Consider the following 19,562-nt stretch of genomic DNA (forward strand, 5'->3'; position numbering starts at 1 on the left):
TCACGAAATAATTCAGGAAGTTATCCATAATACTTTCTAGAATAGTGGTTCTCAACCTTGGCTCTACACTAGAATCACCTGGGGAACTTTAAAATCCTAATGGCAAGGCCATAGCCTGACCAATTAAAACAATCTCTAAAAGTGAGACCCAGGCATCAGAGTTTTAAAAAACATCCTTTCTTAATGCCAATGCAAAGCCTAGGTTGAAAACCACTGCTGTTAGAGCCCCTCTGGTAACATTTTTAATAGGCGAGAGAGTTTCTCAAGCACAATATTTATTGATTATCTTCAAACAAGAACTACTAGAACCATTTTCCTCTAGACTCAGAGAGCCCGCAGGCAATAACAGCAGCAAACAGCAGTGGTTACTACTGCCCTTGGACAAGTAATACAGGTGGAAGGAGCTCGGATGGTACTCAAGAAAAATAAATCAGTGTATGTTGTTTTCTTTTGTTTTGTTTTAAAACTATAATTATAGCAAACTTATCAGTCTATTCTTAGTCCGTAAAACCATATTTCTTTTATTTGTCTCACTGAAGTTATGATTTTTCCTTAAACGGGACCTCAAATTTTTTAAGAAGTATAATTTGTTTGATTCCCTGACTCCTTTTATAACTGCTACTTTCACACTTTAATTCACTTTTTGATTCACCGTGTGCTAAGGAATGCAGGAAGTGAGATAGAAATGGGGACCAAAAGTGGAATCTTAAAGAATCTGATAGGAAAAACAAAGAAGGCAGAAATATACACAGGTAAAGGAACAATAAAAGATATGTAAATGCCAAAATATATGGACTGATCATCAAGAGTTTTATAGAAAAACTCTTCCTCAAATAAACTATTTTTTAAGTATAAATAATGAATAAAAGTAGACTTTGGAATTGGAGAAATCTGAGTTTAAATTTTCAGTTCCTTACTTACCAGCTTTATATGCACGGGAAATTTACTTAATTTCCCTGAGCCTTATCCATAAAATAGTGATAATAACTTTGGGGGAGAGGAGTACTGCTTCCCATTCCCGATCTTCCTTCCATGTCAAAGTATTCATGACTGAGGCACACTCCTAGCATAACAATTCTCTGGTCTCTTTCCTCCCTTATACACAAGGAGTAGAGGCAATCTGACTGGTCCATTTACAATGAGAAAGATCTATGTTGGATTAGCCTCTTCCTCCTCCCTCTCTCCCTTTATAGAGATAACTACCTCAAGCTGTAAGGTTTACATGGGTAAGCCCCCATATGGAGAAACACTCCTCTGTGGCTATGTGGTAAGTCTAGTTTACTGATTCAATATTGGTAAACCCATTTGCCCATGGATATAAGCCACATTCATCATTTTTTTTCTTTAATAAATGTGGTATGTTGCTCATCAATTGTCTTTCTCCTTGTCTCTCTGTAAAGTGGTTTTGAATTCAGGCAAAGAAGCAGGATACTAGTTATTAGAGTCCATTTTAAACCTTAATATCAACCTACTTTATAGAATTGTGGTAAGCTTTAAATGAGCTAATACACATAAATCACCACACAGTACCTGGAACACAGTAAATAAGCACTCTACTATGATAAAAGAGTGATAAAAGAGTGATTCAAAAATAAGAAAAAAGGGCCAATTTTAAGGCATTGATCAATTCACTATAAAACATCTAATATGAATTCAAATGAAATCCTCTTTCTAAAATACATCAACAAAAACAAGACACCTCCATTCATTCACAGAATGTAACCGGCTATGATACTAGTTATAATATGGAATAATATACCAATTTACAGGCAGAACAAACATTCATTAAGCAGAGAACATTCTTTATAGCCTACAAAATCCTCACTAATCCATACAGAAAACGAAATACAATATGCATAAGCCAAATTGACAATACTCTAGCATATAAAAATATTAAAATTTTAACAGTATTTTAGAATCAATTTGATGTCTAAAAATTTTCAGATGAAATGTGCTGGAGTCAGCTTATTCTGTAAGTTCAACTGCATTATCATTATGCTGAGAATCACACTCAAAAAACCTGAAGATATATTTAATCTAATAAGAAACATAATAGAAAACTGATTCTTCAAAATGAGCCCAGGAAGCTCTCTAACAGTAGCAAGATCAACCTGAGATCTATGGACCTTCAGGAGTTTTGTGAAATCCCTGAAATGTGTAAAATGTCATGCATGTCTGCACGCATATGTGGTTCAAACCCTCTACTTTCATTACATTATCAAGGGTCACCATTCAAAAAAGGTAAAAATAGCGAAGCATCATTTTATAATTCAAGTGATCACTTCTAGTTATCCATTTATTCAAATTTTTTAGTAAAATCTTGCAGGATATTTTCAACTTGAATAATTTTAGTAAATAACAAACTTCTAAAGAATCAAAAATCTACAAAAGTTACAGAAAATCTTTTTTTTTAAATGGCTACTTACCTTTCAAATGTTCTGATATATTTTTTTTTATTAACGTGCAATGCTTTTTCTGGTGTTCTCAAGTCCATTGTATTATTTTCCTGTACTCCACTTGGTAGTTTTTCAGAAATGTTTTCAATGCAATTGGTGTTATCATTCAAACCATTAGGTAGTTCCCAAAATGAAGCTGCTGCACATGTATCAAATGCAGTGGTACTTCAGGGATTATGTTTTCCACTACCAACCTTCTTCCTCAGTGTTAAATTTCTAGAATGTAATCTTTTACTAATATGGCTTCTCTTTAAGAGGTTCTTACAGACATCTTTCCTCTTTATAGTTTTCTGCCTTTTCAGCTTTTGCTTCTCAGTGCACATACAATTCATACTTTCTCTTTTGTAATAACTTTGATCTAACAATTGGCAAACAGGCTTACTCTTTGATTTATATTGGATTTTAGTAGATCCAGTAGCAGTAACTGCATTGAGATGATCTGAATCTTTAGAATAAATTGCAAGACCAGAGTCAACTAACATATCTGCCAAAGTATTTTTCTCATGAATGATATCTACCTTCAGTTTTGTTTCAAAACTGTATTCCCTAAACTAAAAAACTAAGCCTGGTTTACTCAGGAAATCTTGAAAAAAACTTTTGGCTTCTTCATTCCAATGCTTCCCTTTAGCAGGTAAGATACCATATAAGATGCAAGGATAACTTAGCCTCAGCAAATTCAGAAGTTCCTCAGGAACAACTTTAAGATTTTTTATATCTGAATAAAGTATGTAAACAGAAAATCCATAGTCAATCAATACAAGAAGACTGATCAGAGACTTAAGAAATTTCTACCCTATTCCACTGATCTTCCAATTCATATTTGAACAAACAACTTAGAACCTGGAATTACGTGCTCTTGAGGCACTGTTTCTAAGTCTTCTGGTAGATCAGAAAGCAACATAAAGAGAGATTTCATTATGTCAAAGAAATCTTCTAACTGAACAAAGAAGTCTGATGGATCAGAAACAGCAGTGGCAATACCAGAATATTGCCCACCATTTTGGAGTTCTGACCAAGTAAATGATCTTATTGTACATGTGATACAGGAGTCTTAGATTCGACGTTGAAAATAACTTCTGAAGATCTAAATTTGTTTTCTTCAACATGAACTGTATTTAAATTTAAATATTCCAAAAGTAACAGGCCATCTATCAAAATTTCTACTTCCCAGGCAGAGTCTAAGTATTTCAGAAAAAGGATGTTTATTTCCAAATGAGCAACTAAGCACACAATGGACTCAAATGGCAATGTTCCTAAAATGTTCAAACCAAATTCATTTACAAGGCACAGCTTGTCTTGGAATATTTCTGCTTTCATTAATAAACACCTTGGTATTACATAAGGGCACTATTTCATACCTACCATGATCTACTAAAAAACAAGCACTTTCTTATCAACACACTTTTTTCCTACTTTTGATTGATATCACTTCAAAGTTTTTTTAGATTTTACCAAGCATTCTAAGCCTTTTTCAATATTTTCCATTGATAAAAAAGAGGGTTTTTTTGCTCCTTTAGTAATTAATACTGTTAAATCTGATAAAATCTTTTTATTTTTAGATAACTTCACATAAAATATCCCACATTTTGCAACATAAAGTATTTCAGCCTTTTCAAGCTGTCCAGGTTTTAACTCTTCAAAAGGAATATTAACCAGTTGTTGGTAGGATGGTTGAAGGATCATAGAACCTTCATACTCATTTGATGGTCCTTCCTTCCTTTCTTTATCAATAGGGCTCACCTTTTGAGAGACAACCTTAGGGATTTGCAATACTGTTTTCTGTAGTTTTGAACATGCTGTCCATTTCAGGAGTTCATTAATGACACATTTTCATCACAAATTATATTTACTTCCCATTTCTGTTCATGCTTTTTCAAAAACTCACAAGAAACTGTTTTATTACTCTTGAATCAAAATAATCCACAGTTTTGCTGTACCATATTTCATCAGGCTCATTCTACTTTACTCCACTAAGGAAAGAATGAACTCCTAGCTGAGGAATAGTTAAGAATTCCTTCTTAATTTCATAAATTTTTGATGTGTTTACTACTCCAATGTTACCATAGTCAATAAATTCCACTTCAAAAGAATTTCCTAGTAAAATTTTCTTAAAATGGCATTGTCACCCGAGTATTCTGCAACTACAAGATCTCCCACCACAGGTTTGACTGATTTTCTCTCTTTCACTGTATTGGCTCTTCTTGCATTTAGAGCATCCGCTAGGCTCATGATTACATTTTCAGTCTTGGCAAGCTGAATATGGAAACTTGCTGGATTACTTATATTAGAAACATATTCTTTAACTTTGGCATTCAAGTAAATTTTGGGTTGAGGAAGGTCTTTAATCTGTGGTCTAGCATGATTGTATGTGTTTTGTGAGGCTGCCTGATTTAATTCTCTGATAAAAGACTGTGATACAACCCTTACTGATTTCTGGTCCACATCACTTTCATCAAGAATATGTGCAGACCCAGGGGCAATTTTTACACCTTTATTTTTAAATCCATCATTCAAAGACTTCTTCACCTTGTTTTTTGACACAAGTTCAACTTTATAACAAACTGATGGTTTCAAACGCCTGCCATATATACTTTTGGGATTCATTAACTGATCTATTTTGCTTTCAGAATATGTTATTAGACTAGTTTTACTTATTGTACTATGGTGATAATTGTTTTCTACTTTGCCTTTCAAGGAAACAGCAAGTTTCTCATTTGTTTTAGGACGCTTTTCCACACATTGTGCTTGGTCACAATGTTTTTCTCCATAAGCATGAATCAACATTTTAATTTTCTGATTTATATGTTGATATCCATCATATAAGTCTACACCAAGCTGGCCATCTGGCTCCTTGGACAATATTATTGCCCTTAATGGTTTTCCCAAAAAATTATCTTCAAACCAGCTATTGATTTCTGCTGGAATATCTACATCTCTAAGATCTGACAAAAAACATTTAATATCTTGCATAGGTGTAAACAGCAACTCTGATAACTCATCTGAAACATCCCTCAACATACTTTCTTCTACTAATTGCTTATTTCCAAAGTCCACAAAATATACCAGGAAGTCAGATAATGAACCTGTCGGCATCGCTAAAGCTCTATAAGGGAGACCATCCTCTACATACTTAGATATACACAATCTCATTTTACTAAAATCAGATTTGTGGCACTGACTGAGGTTACTAATCTCTGTGATTTTTGTTTCTGTCATCTCTAGGTCTTTATTATTTCTACGAAGTTGGCAATAAAACTTTTTGGGACTATATATGTGAGATATATATATTTCTTCCTCACTTCCAATTTTTATATTGAAGGAAGAATAACTGTAAAGACTAACTGAAGATGGAAATGGCTTTGATACTGTACTATACTGTGCAGAGCCATGATTAAGAAATTCTCTTGCACTAGCAAATGGAGATTGTAAATCCACCAAATTACATAAACAGTTTGGATATATAAGAACTAAGGCATAGATGACACAAGTCAATAACCCTCTAAATGAAGAAATAAAATTCCCAAGGTCTCTGCATGCTTCTCTCGTCCAATTGAATACAACTAATGGATTCAACTAAATGGTTAAGACTGCATCTGAAGGCCTGACCTTCTAAAACAAGGAAACATGGTTTAAAAGCAGAAAAATCTTTAATTAAAACTCTTTCCTGGTAACCATAATCAACAAGTACCACATCAAATTCTTTTTTTTTTTTTTTTGCGGTATGCGGGCCTCTCACTGTTGTGGCCTCTCCCGTTGCGGAGCACAGGCTCCGGATGCGCAGGCTCAGCGGCCATGGCTCACGGGCCCAGCAACTCCGCGGCACGTGGGATCTTCCCAGACCGGGGCACGAACCCGTGTCCCCTGCATCGGCAGGCAGACTCCCAACCACTGCGCCACCCGGGAAGCCCCCAACATCAAATTCCTTTCTTGATACTTGAGTCAAAATAGCAGCTCTATACCACTTCCCATCTTTAGAATACTTAGCAACACAAGCAATCTGCCCAATCTGATAAAGATCAGAATGAACACTATAATAATCCTGAAGTTGTTCCAATAATTCAGTAATTTTAAGTCTTCTAACTTATATTGCAGCTGGCATGAGAAGTCACCTGGGCCATAATAGTAAGAACACTTAACTTCAAGGACTGTTCCTGGTTTAAATACATATTCTTTATAAGGCCATGGTGACTCACGTCTCACAGACAAGGTGAAAGGGTTTTTTAAATCTAGGAAGTTAACAGCTGGGGACTTTAACAAAGAAAAGTTACTTCCTTTTATCTTATCTGAACGGTACTTTTCAGGTTTAGGTCCTTCAAGAAGGGCAGATATAACTTTCTTAATATTTACTTTGTTTTTAGATTTTAAATTTAACACTGAATATTCACTTACAGATTTTGTACAACATTCTGGTTCTACTTCCCAATATTCTGCATATCCAGCTTGTAACGTAAGAGAGACAACATCAATATTTTCTGAGGCTTCAATATTCTGAATATTTACAGTATACTTCTTTGAAGCAAAATTGCTTTGTTCAAGACAATTTTTTAAAAATAATCAACTGCTACCTTCATCCATAAATCTTCAACGGGAAATATATATGCAAGTGAACAACACATGGCTAAGGCAGGCAACTCACAAAACTCTGGAAGCAAAATTTTTACATCAAAAAATGGTATGGAATCAGTATTTCCGTAATCCAAGAAATAAACATTAATTTTATAACCATTAATTTCAGTAATGACAGCTCTATAAAAACGTCTGTCCTTGCTGTATCTAGCACAACAAAATAATCCAGGTTCTGGAATTCTTAGAATCAGTTCATCATTTTCACACAAATCATAAAATTTGTTTATATTTTTCATTATATCTTGAAATTCATTTTGATGTTCATTAGTACATATCCAGAAATTTGATGGGTTTAATACATATGCTACAAAAGCTATGTAGATAGCTTCTATCTCCATTTCTACAGTTTTAATAGGAAAATCTACTTTCAAAGTGTCTTTTTTATTTAGAGAATCTATTGATCATTCAGTATTTGCAATAAAACTCTCAACTGCAAAGCCGTTTACATCTGAGGCACTAGTCTCCCTCAACATATTTGAGATTTTTGAATCAGACACTGGACAAAGTACTTGGATGCCTACGGTCTTTAGCAGACACTTAGAAGTAATTGTAGACTCTTGAGTTTGTAATGTTACATAATACAAATGCTCATCCTTACTGAACCAATCAAGGTGTGCATATACTATTTGTCCTAACAAGGCTTGTTTAAATACACTTAGCTGAAATTTTCTTGCATCTCTGGACTGTGTAAATATGTCAGAGAACACGGAAATGAAAATAATGGTACTAAAATAAAATCCTGTTTAAGTTTCTTTACGTGAATTGAGGGTATAGCCTCACTACTGCCATAATCCATAAACCAAATTTTCACTTGATTATTGGGCAAGAAGAATTGCTGAAGAATTCCTCTATGCCACTGTCCATTTCTCCTTTTGGCAACACAAAGTACTCCAAAATTATTACATGTGGGACTACCTTCTTGACTGATAATATCATAATGCAAAGTCAAACACACTGTCAAGTTTTCTAACTCGGGAATCCATTTAATTAGTTGGCAATAAAATTTACTTGGGCTCACGGCAGATGATACTTTTACACTTTCAATGCTGCCTACTGACAAAGATGGTTGCAAATTATCCAGAACACGTTGAATATCAAGTAAATATGAGTATTATTACTTAATGATAATTCAGGTGTTTTATGTTGTAATGAATCTGGCATTTGTTTGGGGAATTCTTTTACCATTTCCACAATAAGACAAAATGAATCTCCATAAGTAAGTCTCCCTAATTGTAATTCAAGAACCTGGGATATAATTTTTGGCACTTCAAGAAGAATCATCTGAAGAGGCAAAATAGCTCTTACACAACCTTTCACTTGTAGTCCTACCAATGACTCGAAGTAATTCAAAGCCTTAGGAGACCATTTTCCCCCAGTTGGTAATATGTTGGCAAAAATGCCAAACATTACCCATGGTGGTAGATCAAATAAGTTGCCACAGGCTGAAGCAACCTGCGTACTGTCAACTCTCAGTTCTTCTCCGGGATCTATGAGGAGCACAGTATACAGATCATTTTTCTTTTCCACAACTCTTCCTCTCTGCCATTCTCCTGATATTCTTTCTTCTAACAAACAAAATTCATCAATGTCCACATTATGTTTTACTTTTGGAATATCCTGTATTTCCCTCTGTAATATGTGGTAGTCAAACTCACATTCACTATTATTTCTGCCTTGAAATTTCACCAGAACGTCCTTGGGAAAACATTCTATATGTGATATTGTCAGATCCACATCTAAAAATGTTGGTAACAGAGATGTAGAATCCATTTTCTAAAAAGTAAATAATAAGTACCTATTAGCTTCTGGACAGACAGCTGTCAAAATTAAATGAAATCAGCCTTATATGTATATAAACACAAATCTTAAAAATAATTCTTTGCCTGCATTTACCAAACTGAACATGTTGGTAAAAGTTATATACACTGGACAAGATGAAGAGAAACAAAATGCATTTAACTGTTCACTGCCTTCCACACTTTCAAAAAATTCCATTGAAACAACCAAAAGAACATAAAAAATAGGGAGAATATATATAATCACTGGAAAACAGAAAAAAGCAATATTTTTCAGAGACTAACAAATTTCTACTAGATAATGGACTGATATGGTATAATAAAAGGAAGCCAAATAAAAACTACTGGAAAAACTCCTCCCCTCCTGTAAGAAAACTACTTTCCCTCATTCAGACCTCTTCCAACAACCCCTAATTCAAGGGGGTAAGTGCTAGAAGCAAGGTTGGATGGTGAACCAACAGGGGACACACTGTTCACACTCCCACTCTGTGTCAATTAGCAATATTTGGGACCCTATCAGCATCATTAGACAACTCCAGGATTCTTCTCTGAGGGCAACTGGCTGAGTCCCCGACACCAGTAAGGAAAGACAGGCATGGAAAGACCCTGAGGCAGGTTAAGTACATCCAGGCCTTGTCACTGACATGGGTACCCACAAAAAGTATGGAGGGAGGGGGAGAGGAAAAGAAATCTTTAGCACAGAGGCAAAGCTCGCTACTATAACTATGGCTCCAGCTAATTTTCTCTAGATTGCTGGGATCCTAAAAACTGTAATGCAAATATTCAAGAAGTATAAAATAGTCCCCAAATTCAGGTAAAAACCAACACAGTCCAACTCCCTCTAGACTCTGAGTTAATAGTTGACAATTTCTTTCTATGAGGATGAGAGAGAGAAAGTACTAGAGCTAAACAAATGAGGGAACCACTTAAAAGAAACCAAGGAAATGCTCCCCTCAGGAATAAATGTATTGAGGGAAACAGCAAAAAAAATTGTTTTTCAAAAGTCTGATTCCTGTTTTTAAAAAGCCCAAAAAAGAATAATGCATTTTTATATGACTAAGTAGTCATTAAGATGCAACAACCGAAATTAGGAAAAACTACACACACGTAAGATTCAAAACTGCAAAGGGGAAAGCCAACACAAAATAAAAATAAATAGACTACAAGAATATTTTGAGAGAATACCCAAAAACTCAGAAGAAAAGGATAAGAAGATGGAAGAGAAGCATGAAGGACAGGAATATAAAACCTTATCAAAGTATAAATGTTGTTATCTCAGAGATAAAATAACAGAAGCCATTTCTAAGACTTAAGACCCAAGTCCACAAAGTGAAACAGGCCACTGGAAAGCTAGAGAAAAAGGTACGACTTAGGGTTTTCTGGGTACTGAGTATCGTTTTTATTTCCTCCTAGATAATTAATTTGGTGTGATAATCAGCATGGTTTGATCTATACGGATTCCAGACAATACTCACTTGACCCTGGAGTCCTTAAGAATAAAAATCAATGAGCGATATACAGTAAAGATTCAGATCAGAATAAGCCGCCATTATTTAAAGTCACAGGTCTCTACTCAATTCCCAGACTTTAGTCAGTTTATAGACCTATAATACCTTACATGAAGGGAAGACCAAGTACTGTTAAGAAAGGATCCTGTGCTTGAATGTACTTGAATATACCAAGAACATTCTTCCTGGCATTTACCCAAAGGGTCTTGTGACTATTCACCTGAGTAAACAGGAAAAGGAAAAAAATACATAAGTCTTTCAGGAACAATACACTCTTTAGGTATAAAAAGCAAATGTTGCCAAAAGGACTCCTTTATTAAATGAATAGGGTATTTACCAAATAAGCCAAAGAAAGCCCAAAGGAATACGCGTGGTCAGGTTACTCAAACTACCAGAAGCCTGCTCCTCCACACTGCTATCCCTCCCTCAAACAATATAAATGGCCTCATGGGGAGTTTCACAGAGGAAGGCGGTAAAAAAAATCTGAGCCTGATTTGCACATGCTCTGGAAATCTGGAAGTTAGTGGCATTAACTTCCAGAAACAGACTGCTGAAGCACTGCATTCCAGGAAATATTCACAGTTGACAGGACTACCAATACATCTATTTTGCCTGAAAAAGAAACTGCTTCAGTTAAGAACTTATGCATATTAGTAGGCAATAATTAATAATTTCTGCAGGATGATTAGTAATTCTGAAGGAGCAAGACTGGAGGATTTGTTAACAAAACAGTCTAAAGAAGAGGCATGTGGATTAGCCTCTCAGAATTGGCACATGAAGAAAATCTGTAGGTCTCATGTGATGCACACCAAAGGGCTCACTATGGAAAAGATTCTTAATCAAGTAGACAGAATAACCTATTCTGTGAATGTCAATCAGCTTTCTTCACCTGCCTCTCCAACGCTTGCTCAATAGAATTATGAAGAAGGTTCCCTGGGTCATGGATAAAGCTCCTCCCCTTGTGTATCTGAAGATCAAACTATAACAACTCAGAGAAAATTAGGGGAAAAAAATAAACAGGAAATTTAAAACCAAACCAATTATTTTATACAAGGGACAATTATTTAAAGATATAACTTAAATAAAGACGTTCTAGAGCCAAACTCTATTCAATATTATACTCCTTAAAATATTAACATATTCACAGAAAGTACTTACTCTGTGTACACAAGAGTAGGACATCAGAAAACTTGAGTTTTACTTAAGACTCAATAGTATGAAATGTGGGGAACTGTTTTTGCTTAGAATCAGATTCTAAATCTGTAAAATGAGAGGGTTGAATTAATTTAGGGTTTTTCTAACCTTTTTATTTTTTTTTGCAATAGGAAAAATCCTTCTTAACCTAACCTAAGGTGCAAAAAGTTAACAGAAAACATAAAACATCTATAAATTAGATTCACAAGTGGTGTTCTAATAATTTCATAAATTTATACAATTTAATTACAAAGCCAGTAAGTAGAATAATGAAACCATTCTGATGAACACAGTCCTATAGCAGCTCCATCATATAATCTCCCTTAATATTGTGTTAGATAACAGTATTGGGGAAAAAATCAGGCTCAGACATATATAATAGTTCTACAATTATACATGATCAGATACAGATAAGTTCAAATATAGTAGAGCCACAACTTAACAAATTAATCTGATGGCACTAACTAGTGCTCATCGCTGCTTTTAAGTTTAGTATATATTTAAATGTTTTATTTCTTCTTAAAAAAGCATACTATTTTTAAAAGTTAAATTCAAAATTCACAAACTCATGAATTAAATTTACGTCAAAAATCCACAGCATCACAGTTCCCCTAAGGTTTGCAAAAATACAATCTATAAACACTATTAAAATTGATATGGAAAGCCCTTCCTATACTAAAATTCCCTGATTCTATAGAATACATATTATAGATGATGTCACTCTTACTGTTTTGGGATTTGTTTTCTATGAATTCACATCTAATAAGTCTAGACCAGTGGGGGGGGGGTGTCCAAGAGAAATATAGTTGAGCCATATAAATAATTTAAAATTTTAAATTTGTAAATTTTCTAAAAGGAATTTGGATATCTTTCCTTATATTAAGAGCTCCTTATAATGCTTTACATTTTTTAAAAAGTTTCCAGTACATTAGTTTAACTGATCTTTTCAATAAGATTTTCATTTTTCAGATCAAAAAAGTGAAGATAAAGGAAATTTAGGAGTCTGAACTTATGTTTTCTGATTCAGTCCAGTTCTCCATGTACATTACTCCCACTGTTTCACACTGCTCTTTCAACTAACCCATGTAACCATGGACAAGAAATAAAAGGTGAAGGATTGAAATCCAAAACCAAAAATACAAACAAAAACAGGTAAAGCACCCTTATGGGAAAGAATGAGCTTATTCTTCCTTTTTCAAAATTTAAGATAATTCTGGTCAAACTCTGACTAGTATTGTGGCAAGGTTACCATGTTCCAAAAGAGTGGCTCAAGTTAAGCATCTGTGCCGTGGTTTTCCTCCTCCTATCTCCTCCATACATTCTAAATGGTTTCTAGATTCAGGTCTTTGATATTCTATCCTGAATATCAATATTCAGGATATTGATGCAGGAGAAATAAAACAGCATAGAGGACTTTTCAAATTATGTATTTCAAAATCAGGGCTTCAATTTTTTTAAAAAAACATTCTTTATTGAAGTAGTTCCTTAACCAGGGACAATATTGTCCCACAGGGAATATTTGACGATGTCTGGAGATATATTCCCTTGTCATAACTGGGCCTGGGTCAGGGCAGGCGTTCCCACAGGCATATAGTAGGTATATGCCAGAGATGTTGCTAAATATCCTACAATGCACAGAAGAACCTCCCACAAAAAAACAATTATCCACACCAAAGTGACAATATTGCAGAGGTTGAGAAAATGTTTAACCAAAAGCAAAAACAAATCCCAAACAGATAAAGAACTAATTTTTTAAAACCATCTAAGAGAATTAGTAGAAAATAATCTAATCTTACATTAAAGCTTTCTTCAAGAGATAAAACCTAGAGGCTACAAAAAAAATTAAAATTTTAGAAAATCACAGACAAAAAAATGAAGGTATAACAAAGTTGACATCAATTAAAAGTCAATATAATCTACCACATAAAAAAGATTTGCTCAGGCCAAATATCTTCAATCACCCTTGACTCCACTTCTTTGCATCCCACACACAATCCATCAGGAAATCCTATTAGGTTCATCTTCACAGCACAGAAAAATTCTGACACTTTCTTCCATCTCTGCTGCTACAACCCTGGCCCAAACTACCTTCCTGTCATCTGTAATACTGCATTCCTAACTTGTCTTCCTGCTTCTATCCTTAACTCTACCCTACCCCCATTCATGACTATTCTCAACATTGTAACCAGAATGATTTTTAAAATATAAGACCACAACATGCACTACTGGGCTCAAGAAATTCGGTAGCTCCTAAAAACTAAAACCATCACAATGGCTTATGAAGTCCTCTCCTTATGAGATCTAACGGCTATCACCACCACCAGGACCTCCCACGTTTTCTCTTACCTTATTGCTATTACACTCATCACACTGCAGCTACAGTATCTTGCCAATCCTTGAACTTCTTGCCTCTGGGTTCTGAGCCTCTTGTTCCCAAAGCACAGCTTGCTCCCTCACCTCCTTCAAGTTTTTGGTCAGAAACGTTTCCTTCCAGGTGAAGCATTCCCTGACCACTATTTAAAACAGCAAGCTTCCTCTAATTTAGTTGTCTCTAGCCACCCCCCAACTCCTCTTTCTCTAGCACCAAAAAAAGTTCCATTAAACCAGTGGTTCTCAAATATTTGGCCTCAGGACCCTTTTATACACCTAAAAGTTAACGAGGACCCTGTTATGGACTGAGGTTGTGTGTCCTCTCTCCCCAAATTCATATGTTGAAACTCTATCTCCCAATGTGAGGGGATAAGATGATGTTATGAGGATTGAGCCTTCCTGAATGTAATCAGTGTCCTTCACTAATTAGTGATTAGTGATAAGAATCACAAGAGCTTGCTTCTCTCTGCTCTCTGCTGTGTGAGCATACAATGAAAACACAGGCATCTATAAACTAGGAAGCAGGCTCTCACCAGACATCAGATCTGCTAGCTCCTTGATGTTGGACTTCCCAGCCTGCAGAACTGTGAGAAATAGGTTTCTCTTGTTCATAGGCCATTCAGTTTAAGGTATTTTGTTACAGCAACCCCAGCTAGGACATAACCCAAAGAGCATTTATCTGGCTTCTGTCAACATTCACCACATTAGAAATAACAGAAAATTTTAAAATATTTAGGAACTTGGGCTTCCCTGGTGGCGCAGTGTTTGAGCATCTGCCTGCTAGTGCAGGGGACACGGGTTTGAGCCCTGGTCTGGGAGGATCCCACCTGCCGCGGAGCAACTGGGCCCGTGAGCCACAACTACTGAGCCTGCGCGTTTGGAGCCTGTGCTCCACAACAAGAGCGGTCACGGCAGTGGGAGGCCCGCGCACCGCGATGAAGAGTGGCCCCCGCTTACCACAACTAGAGAAAGCCCTTGCACAGAAACGAAGATCCAACACAGCCAAAAATAAAAATAAATAAATTAAAAGAAGGCTCAACATTTTAAAAATAAATAAATAAAATATTTAGGAACTCACTTTCAAATAACAATAAACCCATTAAATGTTAATATTTTCATGAAATATTTTTTTCAGAACCAAAAAAATTTAACGAGTAATATGGCTTTACAATTTTTGAAAATCTCAATGTCTGCTTAATAGAAAGTAGCTGTATTCTCACAGCTGCTTCTGCATTCAGTATGTTGCAATAGGTTGCTCTGGGTAAAGTATGTGAATAAAAGCTGGCCACACACAGATAATGTATTGGGTTGGCCAAAAAGTTTGTTCAGGTTTTCATCTTACAGGAAAACCCAAACAAACTTTTTGGCCAACTCAAAGAAGGGAGGAACGCTTTAACAGCTTTTTTATATAACTGAGGATAGTCTTTTTTTGATTTTCACAAAAACTCTATAAGTGGTCATTTCTTAAAAATTATTTACAACATGAAATATTAAACCATATAAATAAACTTTTTGTACTGTTACCTTAAACTCCCTTAGTCTATCATGCATTTTGAATGGAATTTTTAAACATGAATGATTTTAAAAGATATTACATTGATTCATTTGAAAATACTGGTTCAGTTATACAGAACTTCCATATACTGACATAGCACATTACCCAACATCTTAAATTAATATCACCACCAACCTCATTAATAAAACTCAAATACTGGGAAGTCGTCAAAGCTTGCGGTGACAGGCACAAGTTTTCCACCTTTCCAATTCGGGCTTTAAAGCCTGAATTTTATCATTGACAAACACCATCAGCTGTTTCCTTAAAGTGTCAAGCTCACTCTACTCATTTTCAAGAAAATGTCTGCAAAATATCCAAATCTGAATGACCAGTTTGTTCCTGAAGTAAAAATGGAACCATACGACTGTACGCCACACAATGGAAACTAATCAGCAATAAAAAGGAACAAAGTATTGATACACAACACAACACAGATGGATCTCAAAAGTAATTATTCTGAGTGAAAGAAAGCTAAGGGAATATACACTGTATTCCATTTATGTAAAATTTCTAGAAAATGCAAACTAATCTATAGTGAGGGGGGCAGAAGAAACTCTTGGGGGTGATGGATATATCTATTATCTCAATTATAATAGTTTCAGGGGCATATACATTTGTCATATGTCAAATTGTACACTTCACGTGCAGTTTGTTGTACCTCGCTTATACTTCAGTAAAGCTGAACACAACCTAAAGTTTATTAATGATGGAAGAGTAAAATAAATTTTACTCACACACACAACCTAAAGTTTATTAATGGTGGAAGAGTAAAGTAAATTACGGAGCATCTCATTCTTTGGGTTACTACTGAAAAGCGCTAAATTACACCTATTTTTATTGGCTCTGATGAACAGGTCTTAGGAATCCTGTTAAGTTGCGGGGGGTGGGGCCTGAGTAAGGTTCAGAAAATAAAAATTATATCCTACATATGTACAGGAATATGTGTCTCTCTGCAAACAGATGAAGGGATGAAGGATAAATCACGAGTTGGAATTGGCGAAACGGGAGGGGGGGGATGAACTTCACCTTCTGTTTAGCTGCTATACTGCAAAGGGCTGGCACGTTTTTCCCTAAATTCTAAAAGGTAGAAAGTTATTCTTGAATTGTATTAAAGTATTACATCAATCAAGTGACTCAGCAAAACTCAGTTTCTTCTGAAGAGCACCTCCACACTCTGACTTGATGCCTTTTGACCTCCACAGTAAAAGCCCCCGGGGAACACTATCAGCCATCACTGAGCCGACCCTGGGGGATACACCCTCTCTGAAAACGGCATTTTTCATGTCAACGATACCCGGCACCCACAGGGAGCCGACTAACAAACGCCGATATGAGGCAGGGAGGTCGCGGAGCTGACAGGATCCTACAACAGACCGAGGGCTGAGGGCCGGCCCCGCTCCTGAGGCCAAAGCCACGACGGCTCAAGGAACAAAGGGGTAGAGGGGCTGCAGACCGGACACCATCGAAAACAATACTGCCTACAGCAGGCTGACCATTAAAAAGTAAAGCACGGACTTACAGAGAGCGGCCAGCGCAGGTCACGCAGCTCTGTGCGCAGGTCACGCAGTTCTGTCCGCAGCACCCGGGAGACAGCCACAGCCCAAGATGGCGGCACATTTAAAGCGTGTTCTCGGCCCTCGTTCGCCGCGGGGCGCATGCGCAGGGCGTGAAGGCCGCGGGCACAGCGGGAGGCTCGCAGCTGCGCCTAGTTCCTCCAGCCCGAAGACAATAGCTGCCCGGGTCCCGGGCAGGGCGGTTCCCAATCTGAGCTTCTAGCTCCAGGTGAGCATCGTCACAGCCTTGTCTCTCAGGGCCCGGCTAAGTCCTGGGTTAGAGCCTTGTGGAAGGTCTCTGGGCTGGGGGGGTGGGGGTGGGGGGGTGGGGGGGGTGGGGGGGGTGGGTAAAGGGTGTAGATTGTCGCGTGGATGTGGCACGGGGCGGGGCGGTCACCCCACTTCTCTGGTTGTGCGAAGACTGCAGAGCACGCAGATCTCCGCGGTGGCTGCGCAAGAAAGAAGCCCAGGAGCCCCCAGTGAATTTACGGACTGGAGAAAGTAACGGCCATTTATTGAGCACCTGTGAATCAGGTATTTATGTATGTTATTGCGTTTAGTTCTATTTCTCTATTTTGTAGAAACTGGAATTGGATCTATGAAATAGATAGTAGTCATTTATGATGTTAACTTCCTGATCTCAAAGGGTGTTTGGGGATTATGTAAGAAAAAGCCCTTGCTTGTAGAAAATAGATACTGAAGTACTGGGAGTGATTGGGTATGATGTCAGCAGTTTACTTTCAAATTTGGGGGGTTTGCGGGGGAGGGGTATGTTCTTTCTACTCTTGTATCTTTCCTGTATGTTTGAAGTTATTTCAAAAGAAAAAGAAAAATTAATTTAAAAAAATTACACTAACCTAAAAAGAGCTGTGTGCCACTGTCACTGTTTTTCTGTATTAGGTAGAAATTTATATTACAAATTAATTCACAGTTCCTTGAAAAAAAGAACAGCCACGAAGTCATCTAGGTGTGGGTGTTTTGGGGAAGACAGAAATCTGTGACTCCCATATAAATTCTTTCATGCCCACAGGTCTAGTGACGTTTTCTATTCCTCGAATGAATTTTGTCATCTTTTTTTCTCTCTAAGTGTATCCATTTCCCCTAGATTTTCAACTTTATTAATGTATGGTTTTAATAATACAAGCATATTATTTTAAAGTCTGTGCCTGACCATTTCCTCCTTTATTCTGTACTTTGTTCATTTATGTCTTCTCAGTTTTTTCTTGACAAATCTTATTAATTTTTTCGATTGGTTTTTCTTGTTCTAATTGTTGTTCTCTTTTGTATTTCTTTCCTTATTTGTATTCTTTCCTTTTTAAAAACATATTTTAGTTTATCCTACTAATTTTCAACTTCTTCTGTTGAGTGTTGACTGTCTTTATTTTTAACCTCTTCTTTCCTAAAAAGTGCAAGCTATTAATCTTCCTGTACTGCTTTAGATGTATCCTTTAGGTTTTTGTGGCATACTTTCGTTATCATTCAGCTTTAAATTTTTCTAATTCCTATTGAGAGTTCTTTTGTAGTCTATGGGTCAAAGACAATTTTTCTTAATTTCCAGATATGTGGAAGCTTTTTGATATTCATCTATAACTTACTTGCATTAATTAACCACATTATGGTCAGAGAACTTGGTCTGTATAATATCAATCACTTAAAATGTCTTCAGATTTCCTTCATACCCTAGTATCTGATCATGTTGTAAACATTAGATCAAGTAGTTAATTGTGTTCAAGTGTTCTATATCCTTACTGATGTTTTTGTCAGCTGTATCAGGTAAAGAAAGTGATTTCTGTCAGCTTCTGTTAAGGCTGCCAATTTTCCCTTTCTATATTTAGAATCCATGTTTATAAAGCATGTAAAGGTTTAAAATTTCTTCCTGGTGATTTTCTCATTTTAACAATTTGTAATCACCTTTTTCAAGTCCAGAAAATTTTTGTCTTGAAGTCTGTTTTTCCTGATATTGATTTAGCCATGCCAACTTTCATTTAGTTGGTATTTGCCTTGGCTTATCTTTCTCTATGTTTCACCTAGGAACCTCTGTGTCCTTATGTTTTAAGTGTGTTTCTTGTAAACAACTTGTAGCTCAGGGTTTGCTTGCTTGCTTTTTGTGTGTTTATTTGATGTTTATGCAGCATTAGAAGCATTTTTTTTTGGTTCATTGACATTGATTGTGCTTTCTGGTATTCTGTGCTTCATTTCTACTACTTTAAGCTTTTGTTGCGTTTTCTAGGTTTCTCCATTGATGCTTTCTTTGAAGTTGAATTTTTACTGAACGTGTCCTTCCCTGCCTCACCCCCACTCCCACGTGCCATTTTCTTCTCTACTACGTGGGAAGTTACTCACTCTGGTACTATCTTTTGGTGGTCACCCTACAATTTATAACACATTTAATTGAACAAATTCTGAAGTTAATAAATATCTTTACCCTCCTCATGAACAATATAAGGACCTTGGGACATTTTAACTTCAATTATCACCTTACCCTTTCTAACTTATATGATTTT

General features: G+C 36.3%; 2 protein-coding genes, 1 long non-coding RNA gene and 1 pseudogene across 6 annotated transcripts in view; 1 reads left to right on the top strand and 3 right to left on the bottom strand.

Moving 5' to 3' along the window:
• The window catches only part of LOC307195904, a 438,834-nt gene extending 421,752 nt beyond the window's left edge, over positions 1 to 17,082 (bottom strand). The window contains exon 1 of the long non-coding RNA XR_013830986.1: positions 17,025 to 17,082. This is a non-coding gene — a long non-coding RNA (uncharacterized lncRNA). The remainder of the gene's footprint in view (positions 1 to 17,024) is intronic.
• On the bottom strand, positions 3,100 to 5,549 carry LOC307196556 (tudor domain-containing protein 15-like; annotated as a pseudogene). The gene is made up of 2 exons: positions 5,477 to 5,549; positions 3,100 to 3,824 (listed from the first exon to the last, which is right to left on the bottom strand). The product of its transcript is annotated as a tudor domain-containing protein 15-like (transcript).
• LOC307196151 (tudor domain-containing protein 15-like) lies at positions 8,029 to 11,579 on the bottom strand. The gene has a single exon (XM_079940899.1). It carries the CDS (start codon positions 8,850 to 8,852, stop codon positions 8,133 to 8,135), a length of 720 nt encoding a protein of 239 aa, XP_079797025.1. The 5' UTR covers positions 8,853 to 11,579; the 3' UTR covers positions 8,029 to 8,132.
• Positions 17,083 to 17,158: 76 nt separating the features above from the next.
• APOB (apolipoprotein B) overlaps positions 17,159 to 19,562 on the top strand; it is a 113,322-nt gene continuing 110,918 nt past the window's right edge. For all 3 annotated transcript variants that reach the window (XM_079941279.1, XM_079941278.1, XM_079941277.1), the window contains exons 1-2: positions 17,159 to 17,287; positions 17,479 to 17,592. The gene's annotated coding sequence lies outside the window, so the exon portion shown is untranslated. The remainder of the gene's footprint in view (positions 17,288 to 17,478; positions 17,593 to 19,562) is intronic.

Source organism: Stenella coeruleoalba (assembly GCF_951394435.1).
Source record: "Stenella coeruleoalba genome assembly, chromosome: 13".
Classification (NCBI taxonomy): Eukaryota; Metazoa; Chordata; class Mammalia; order Artiodactyla; family Delphinidae; genus Stenella; species Stenella coeruleoalba.

Coding starts and splice junctions, on each gene's coding strand:
- LOC307196151 (XM_079940899.1), bottom strand. CDS start 8,852: ATGGATTCTACATCTCTGTTACCAACATTTTTAGATGTGGATCTGACA.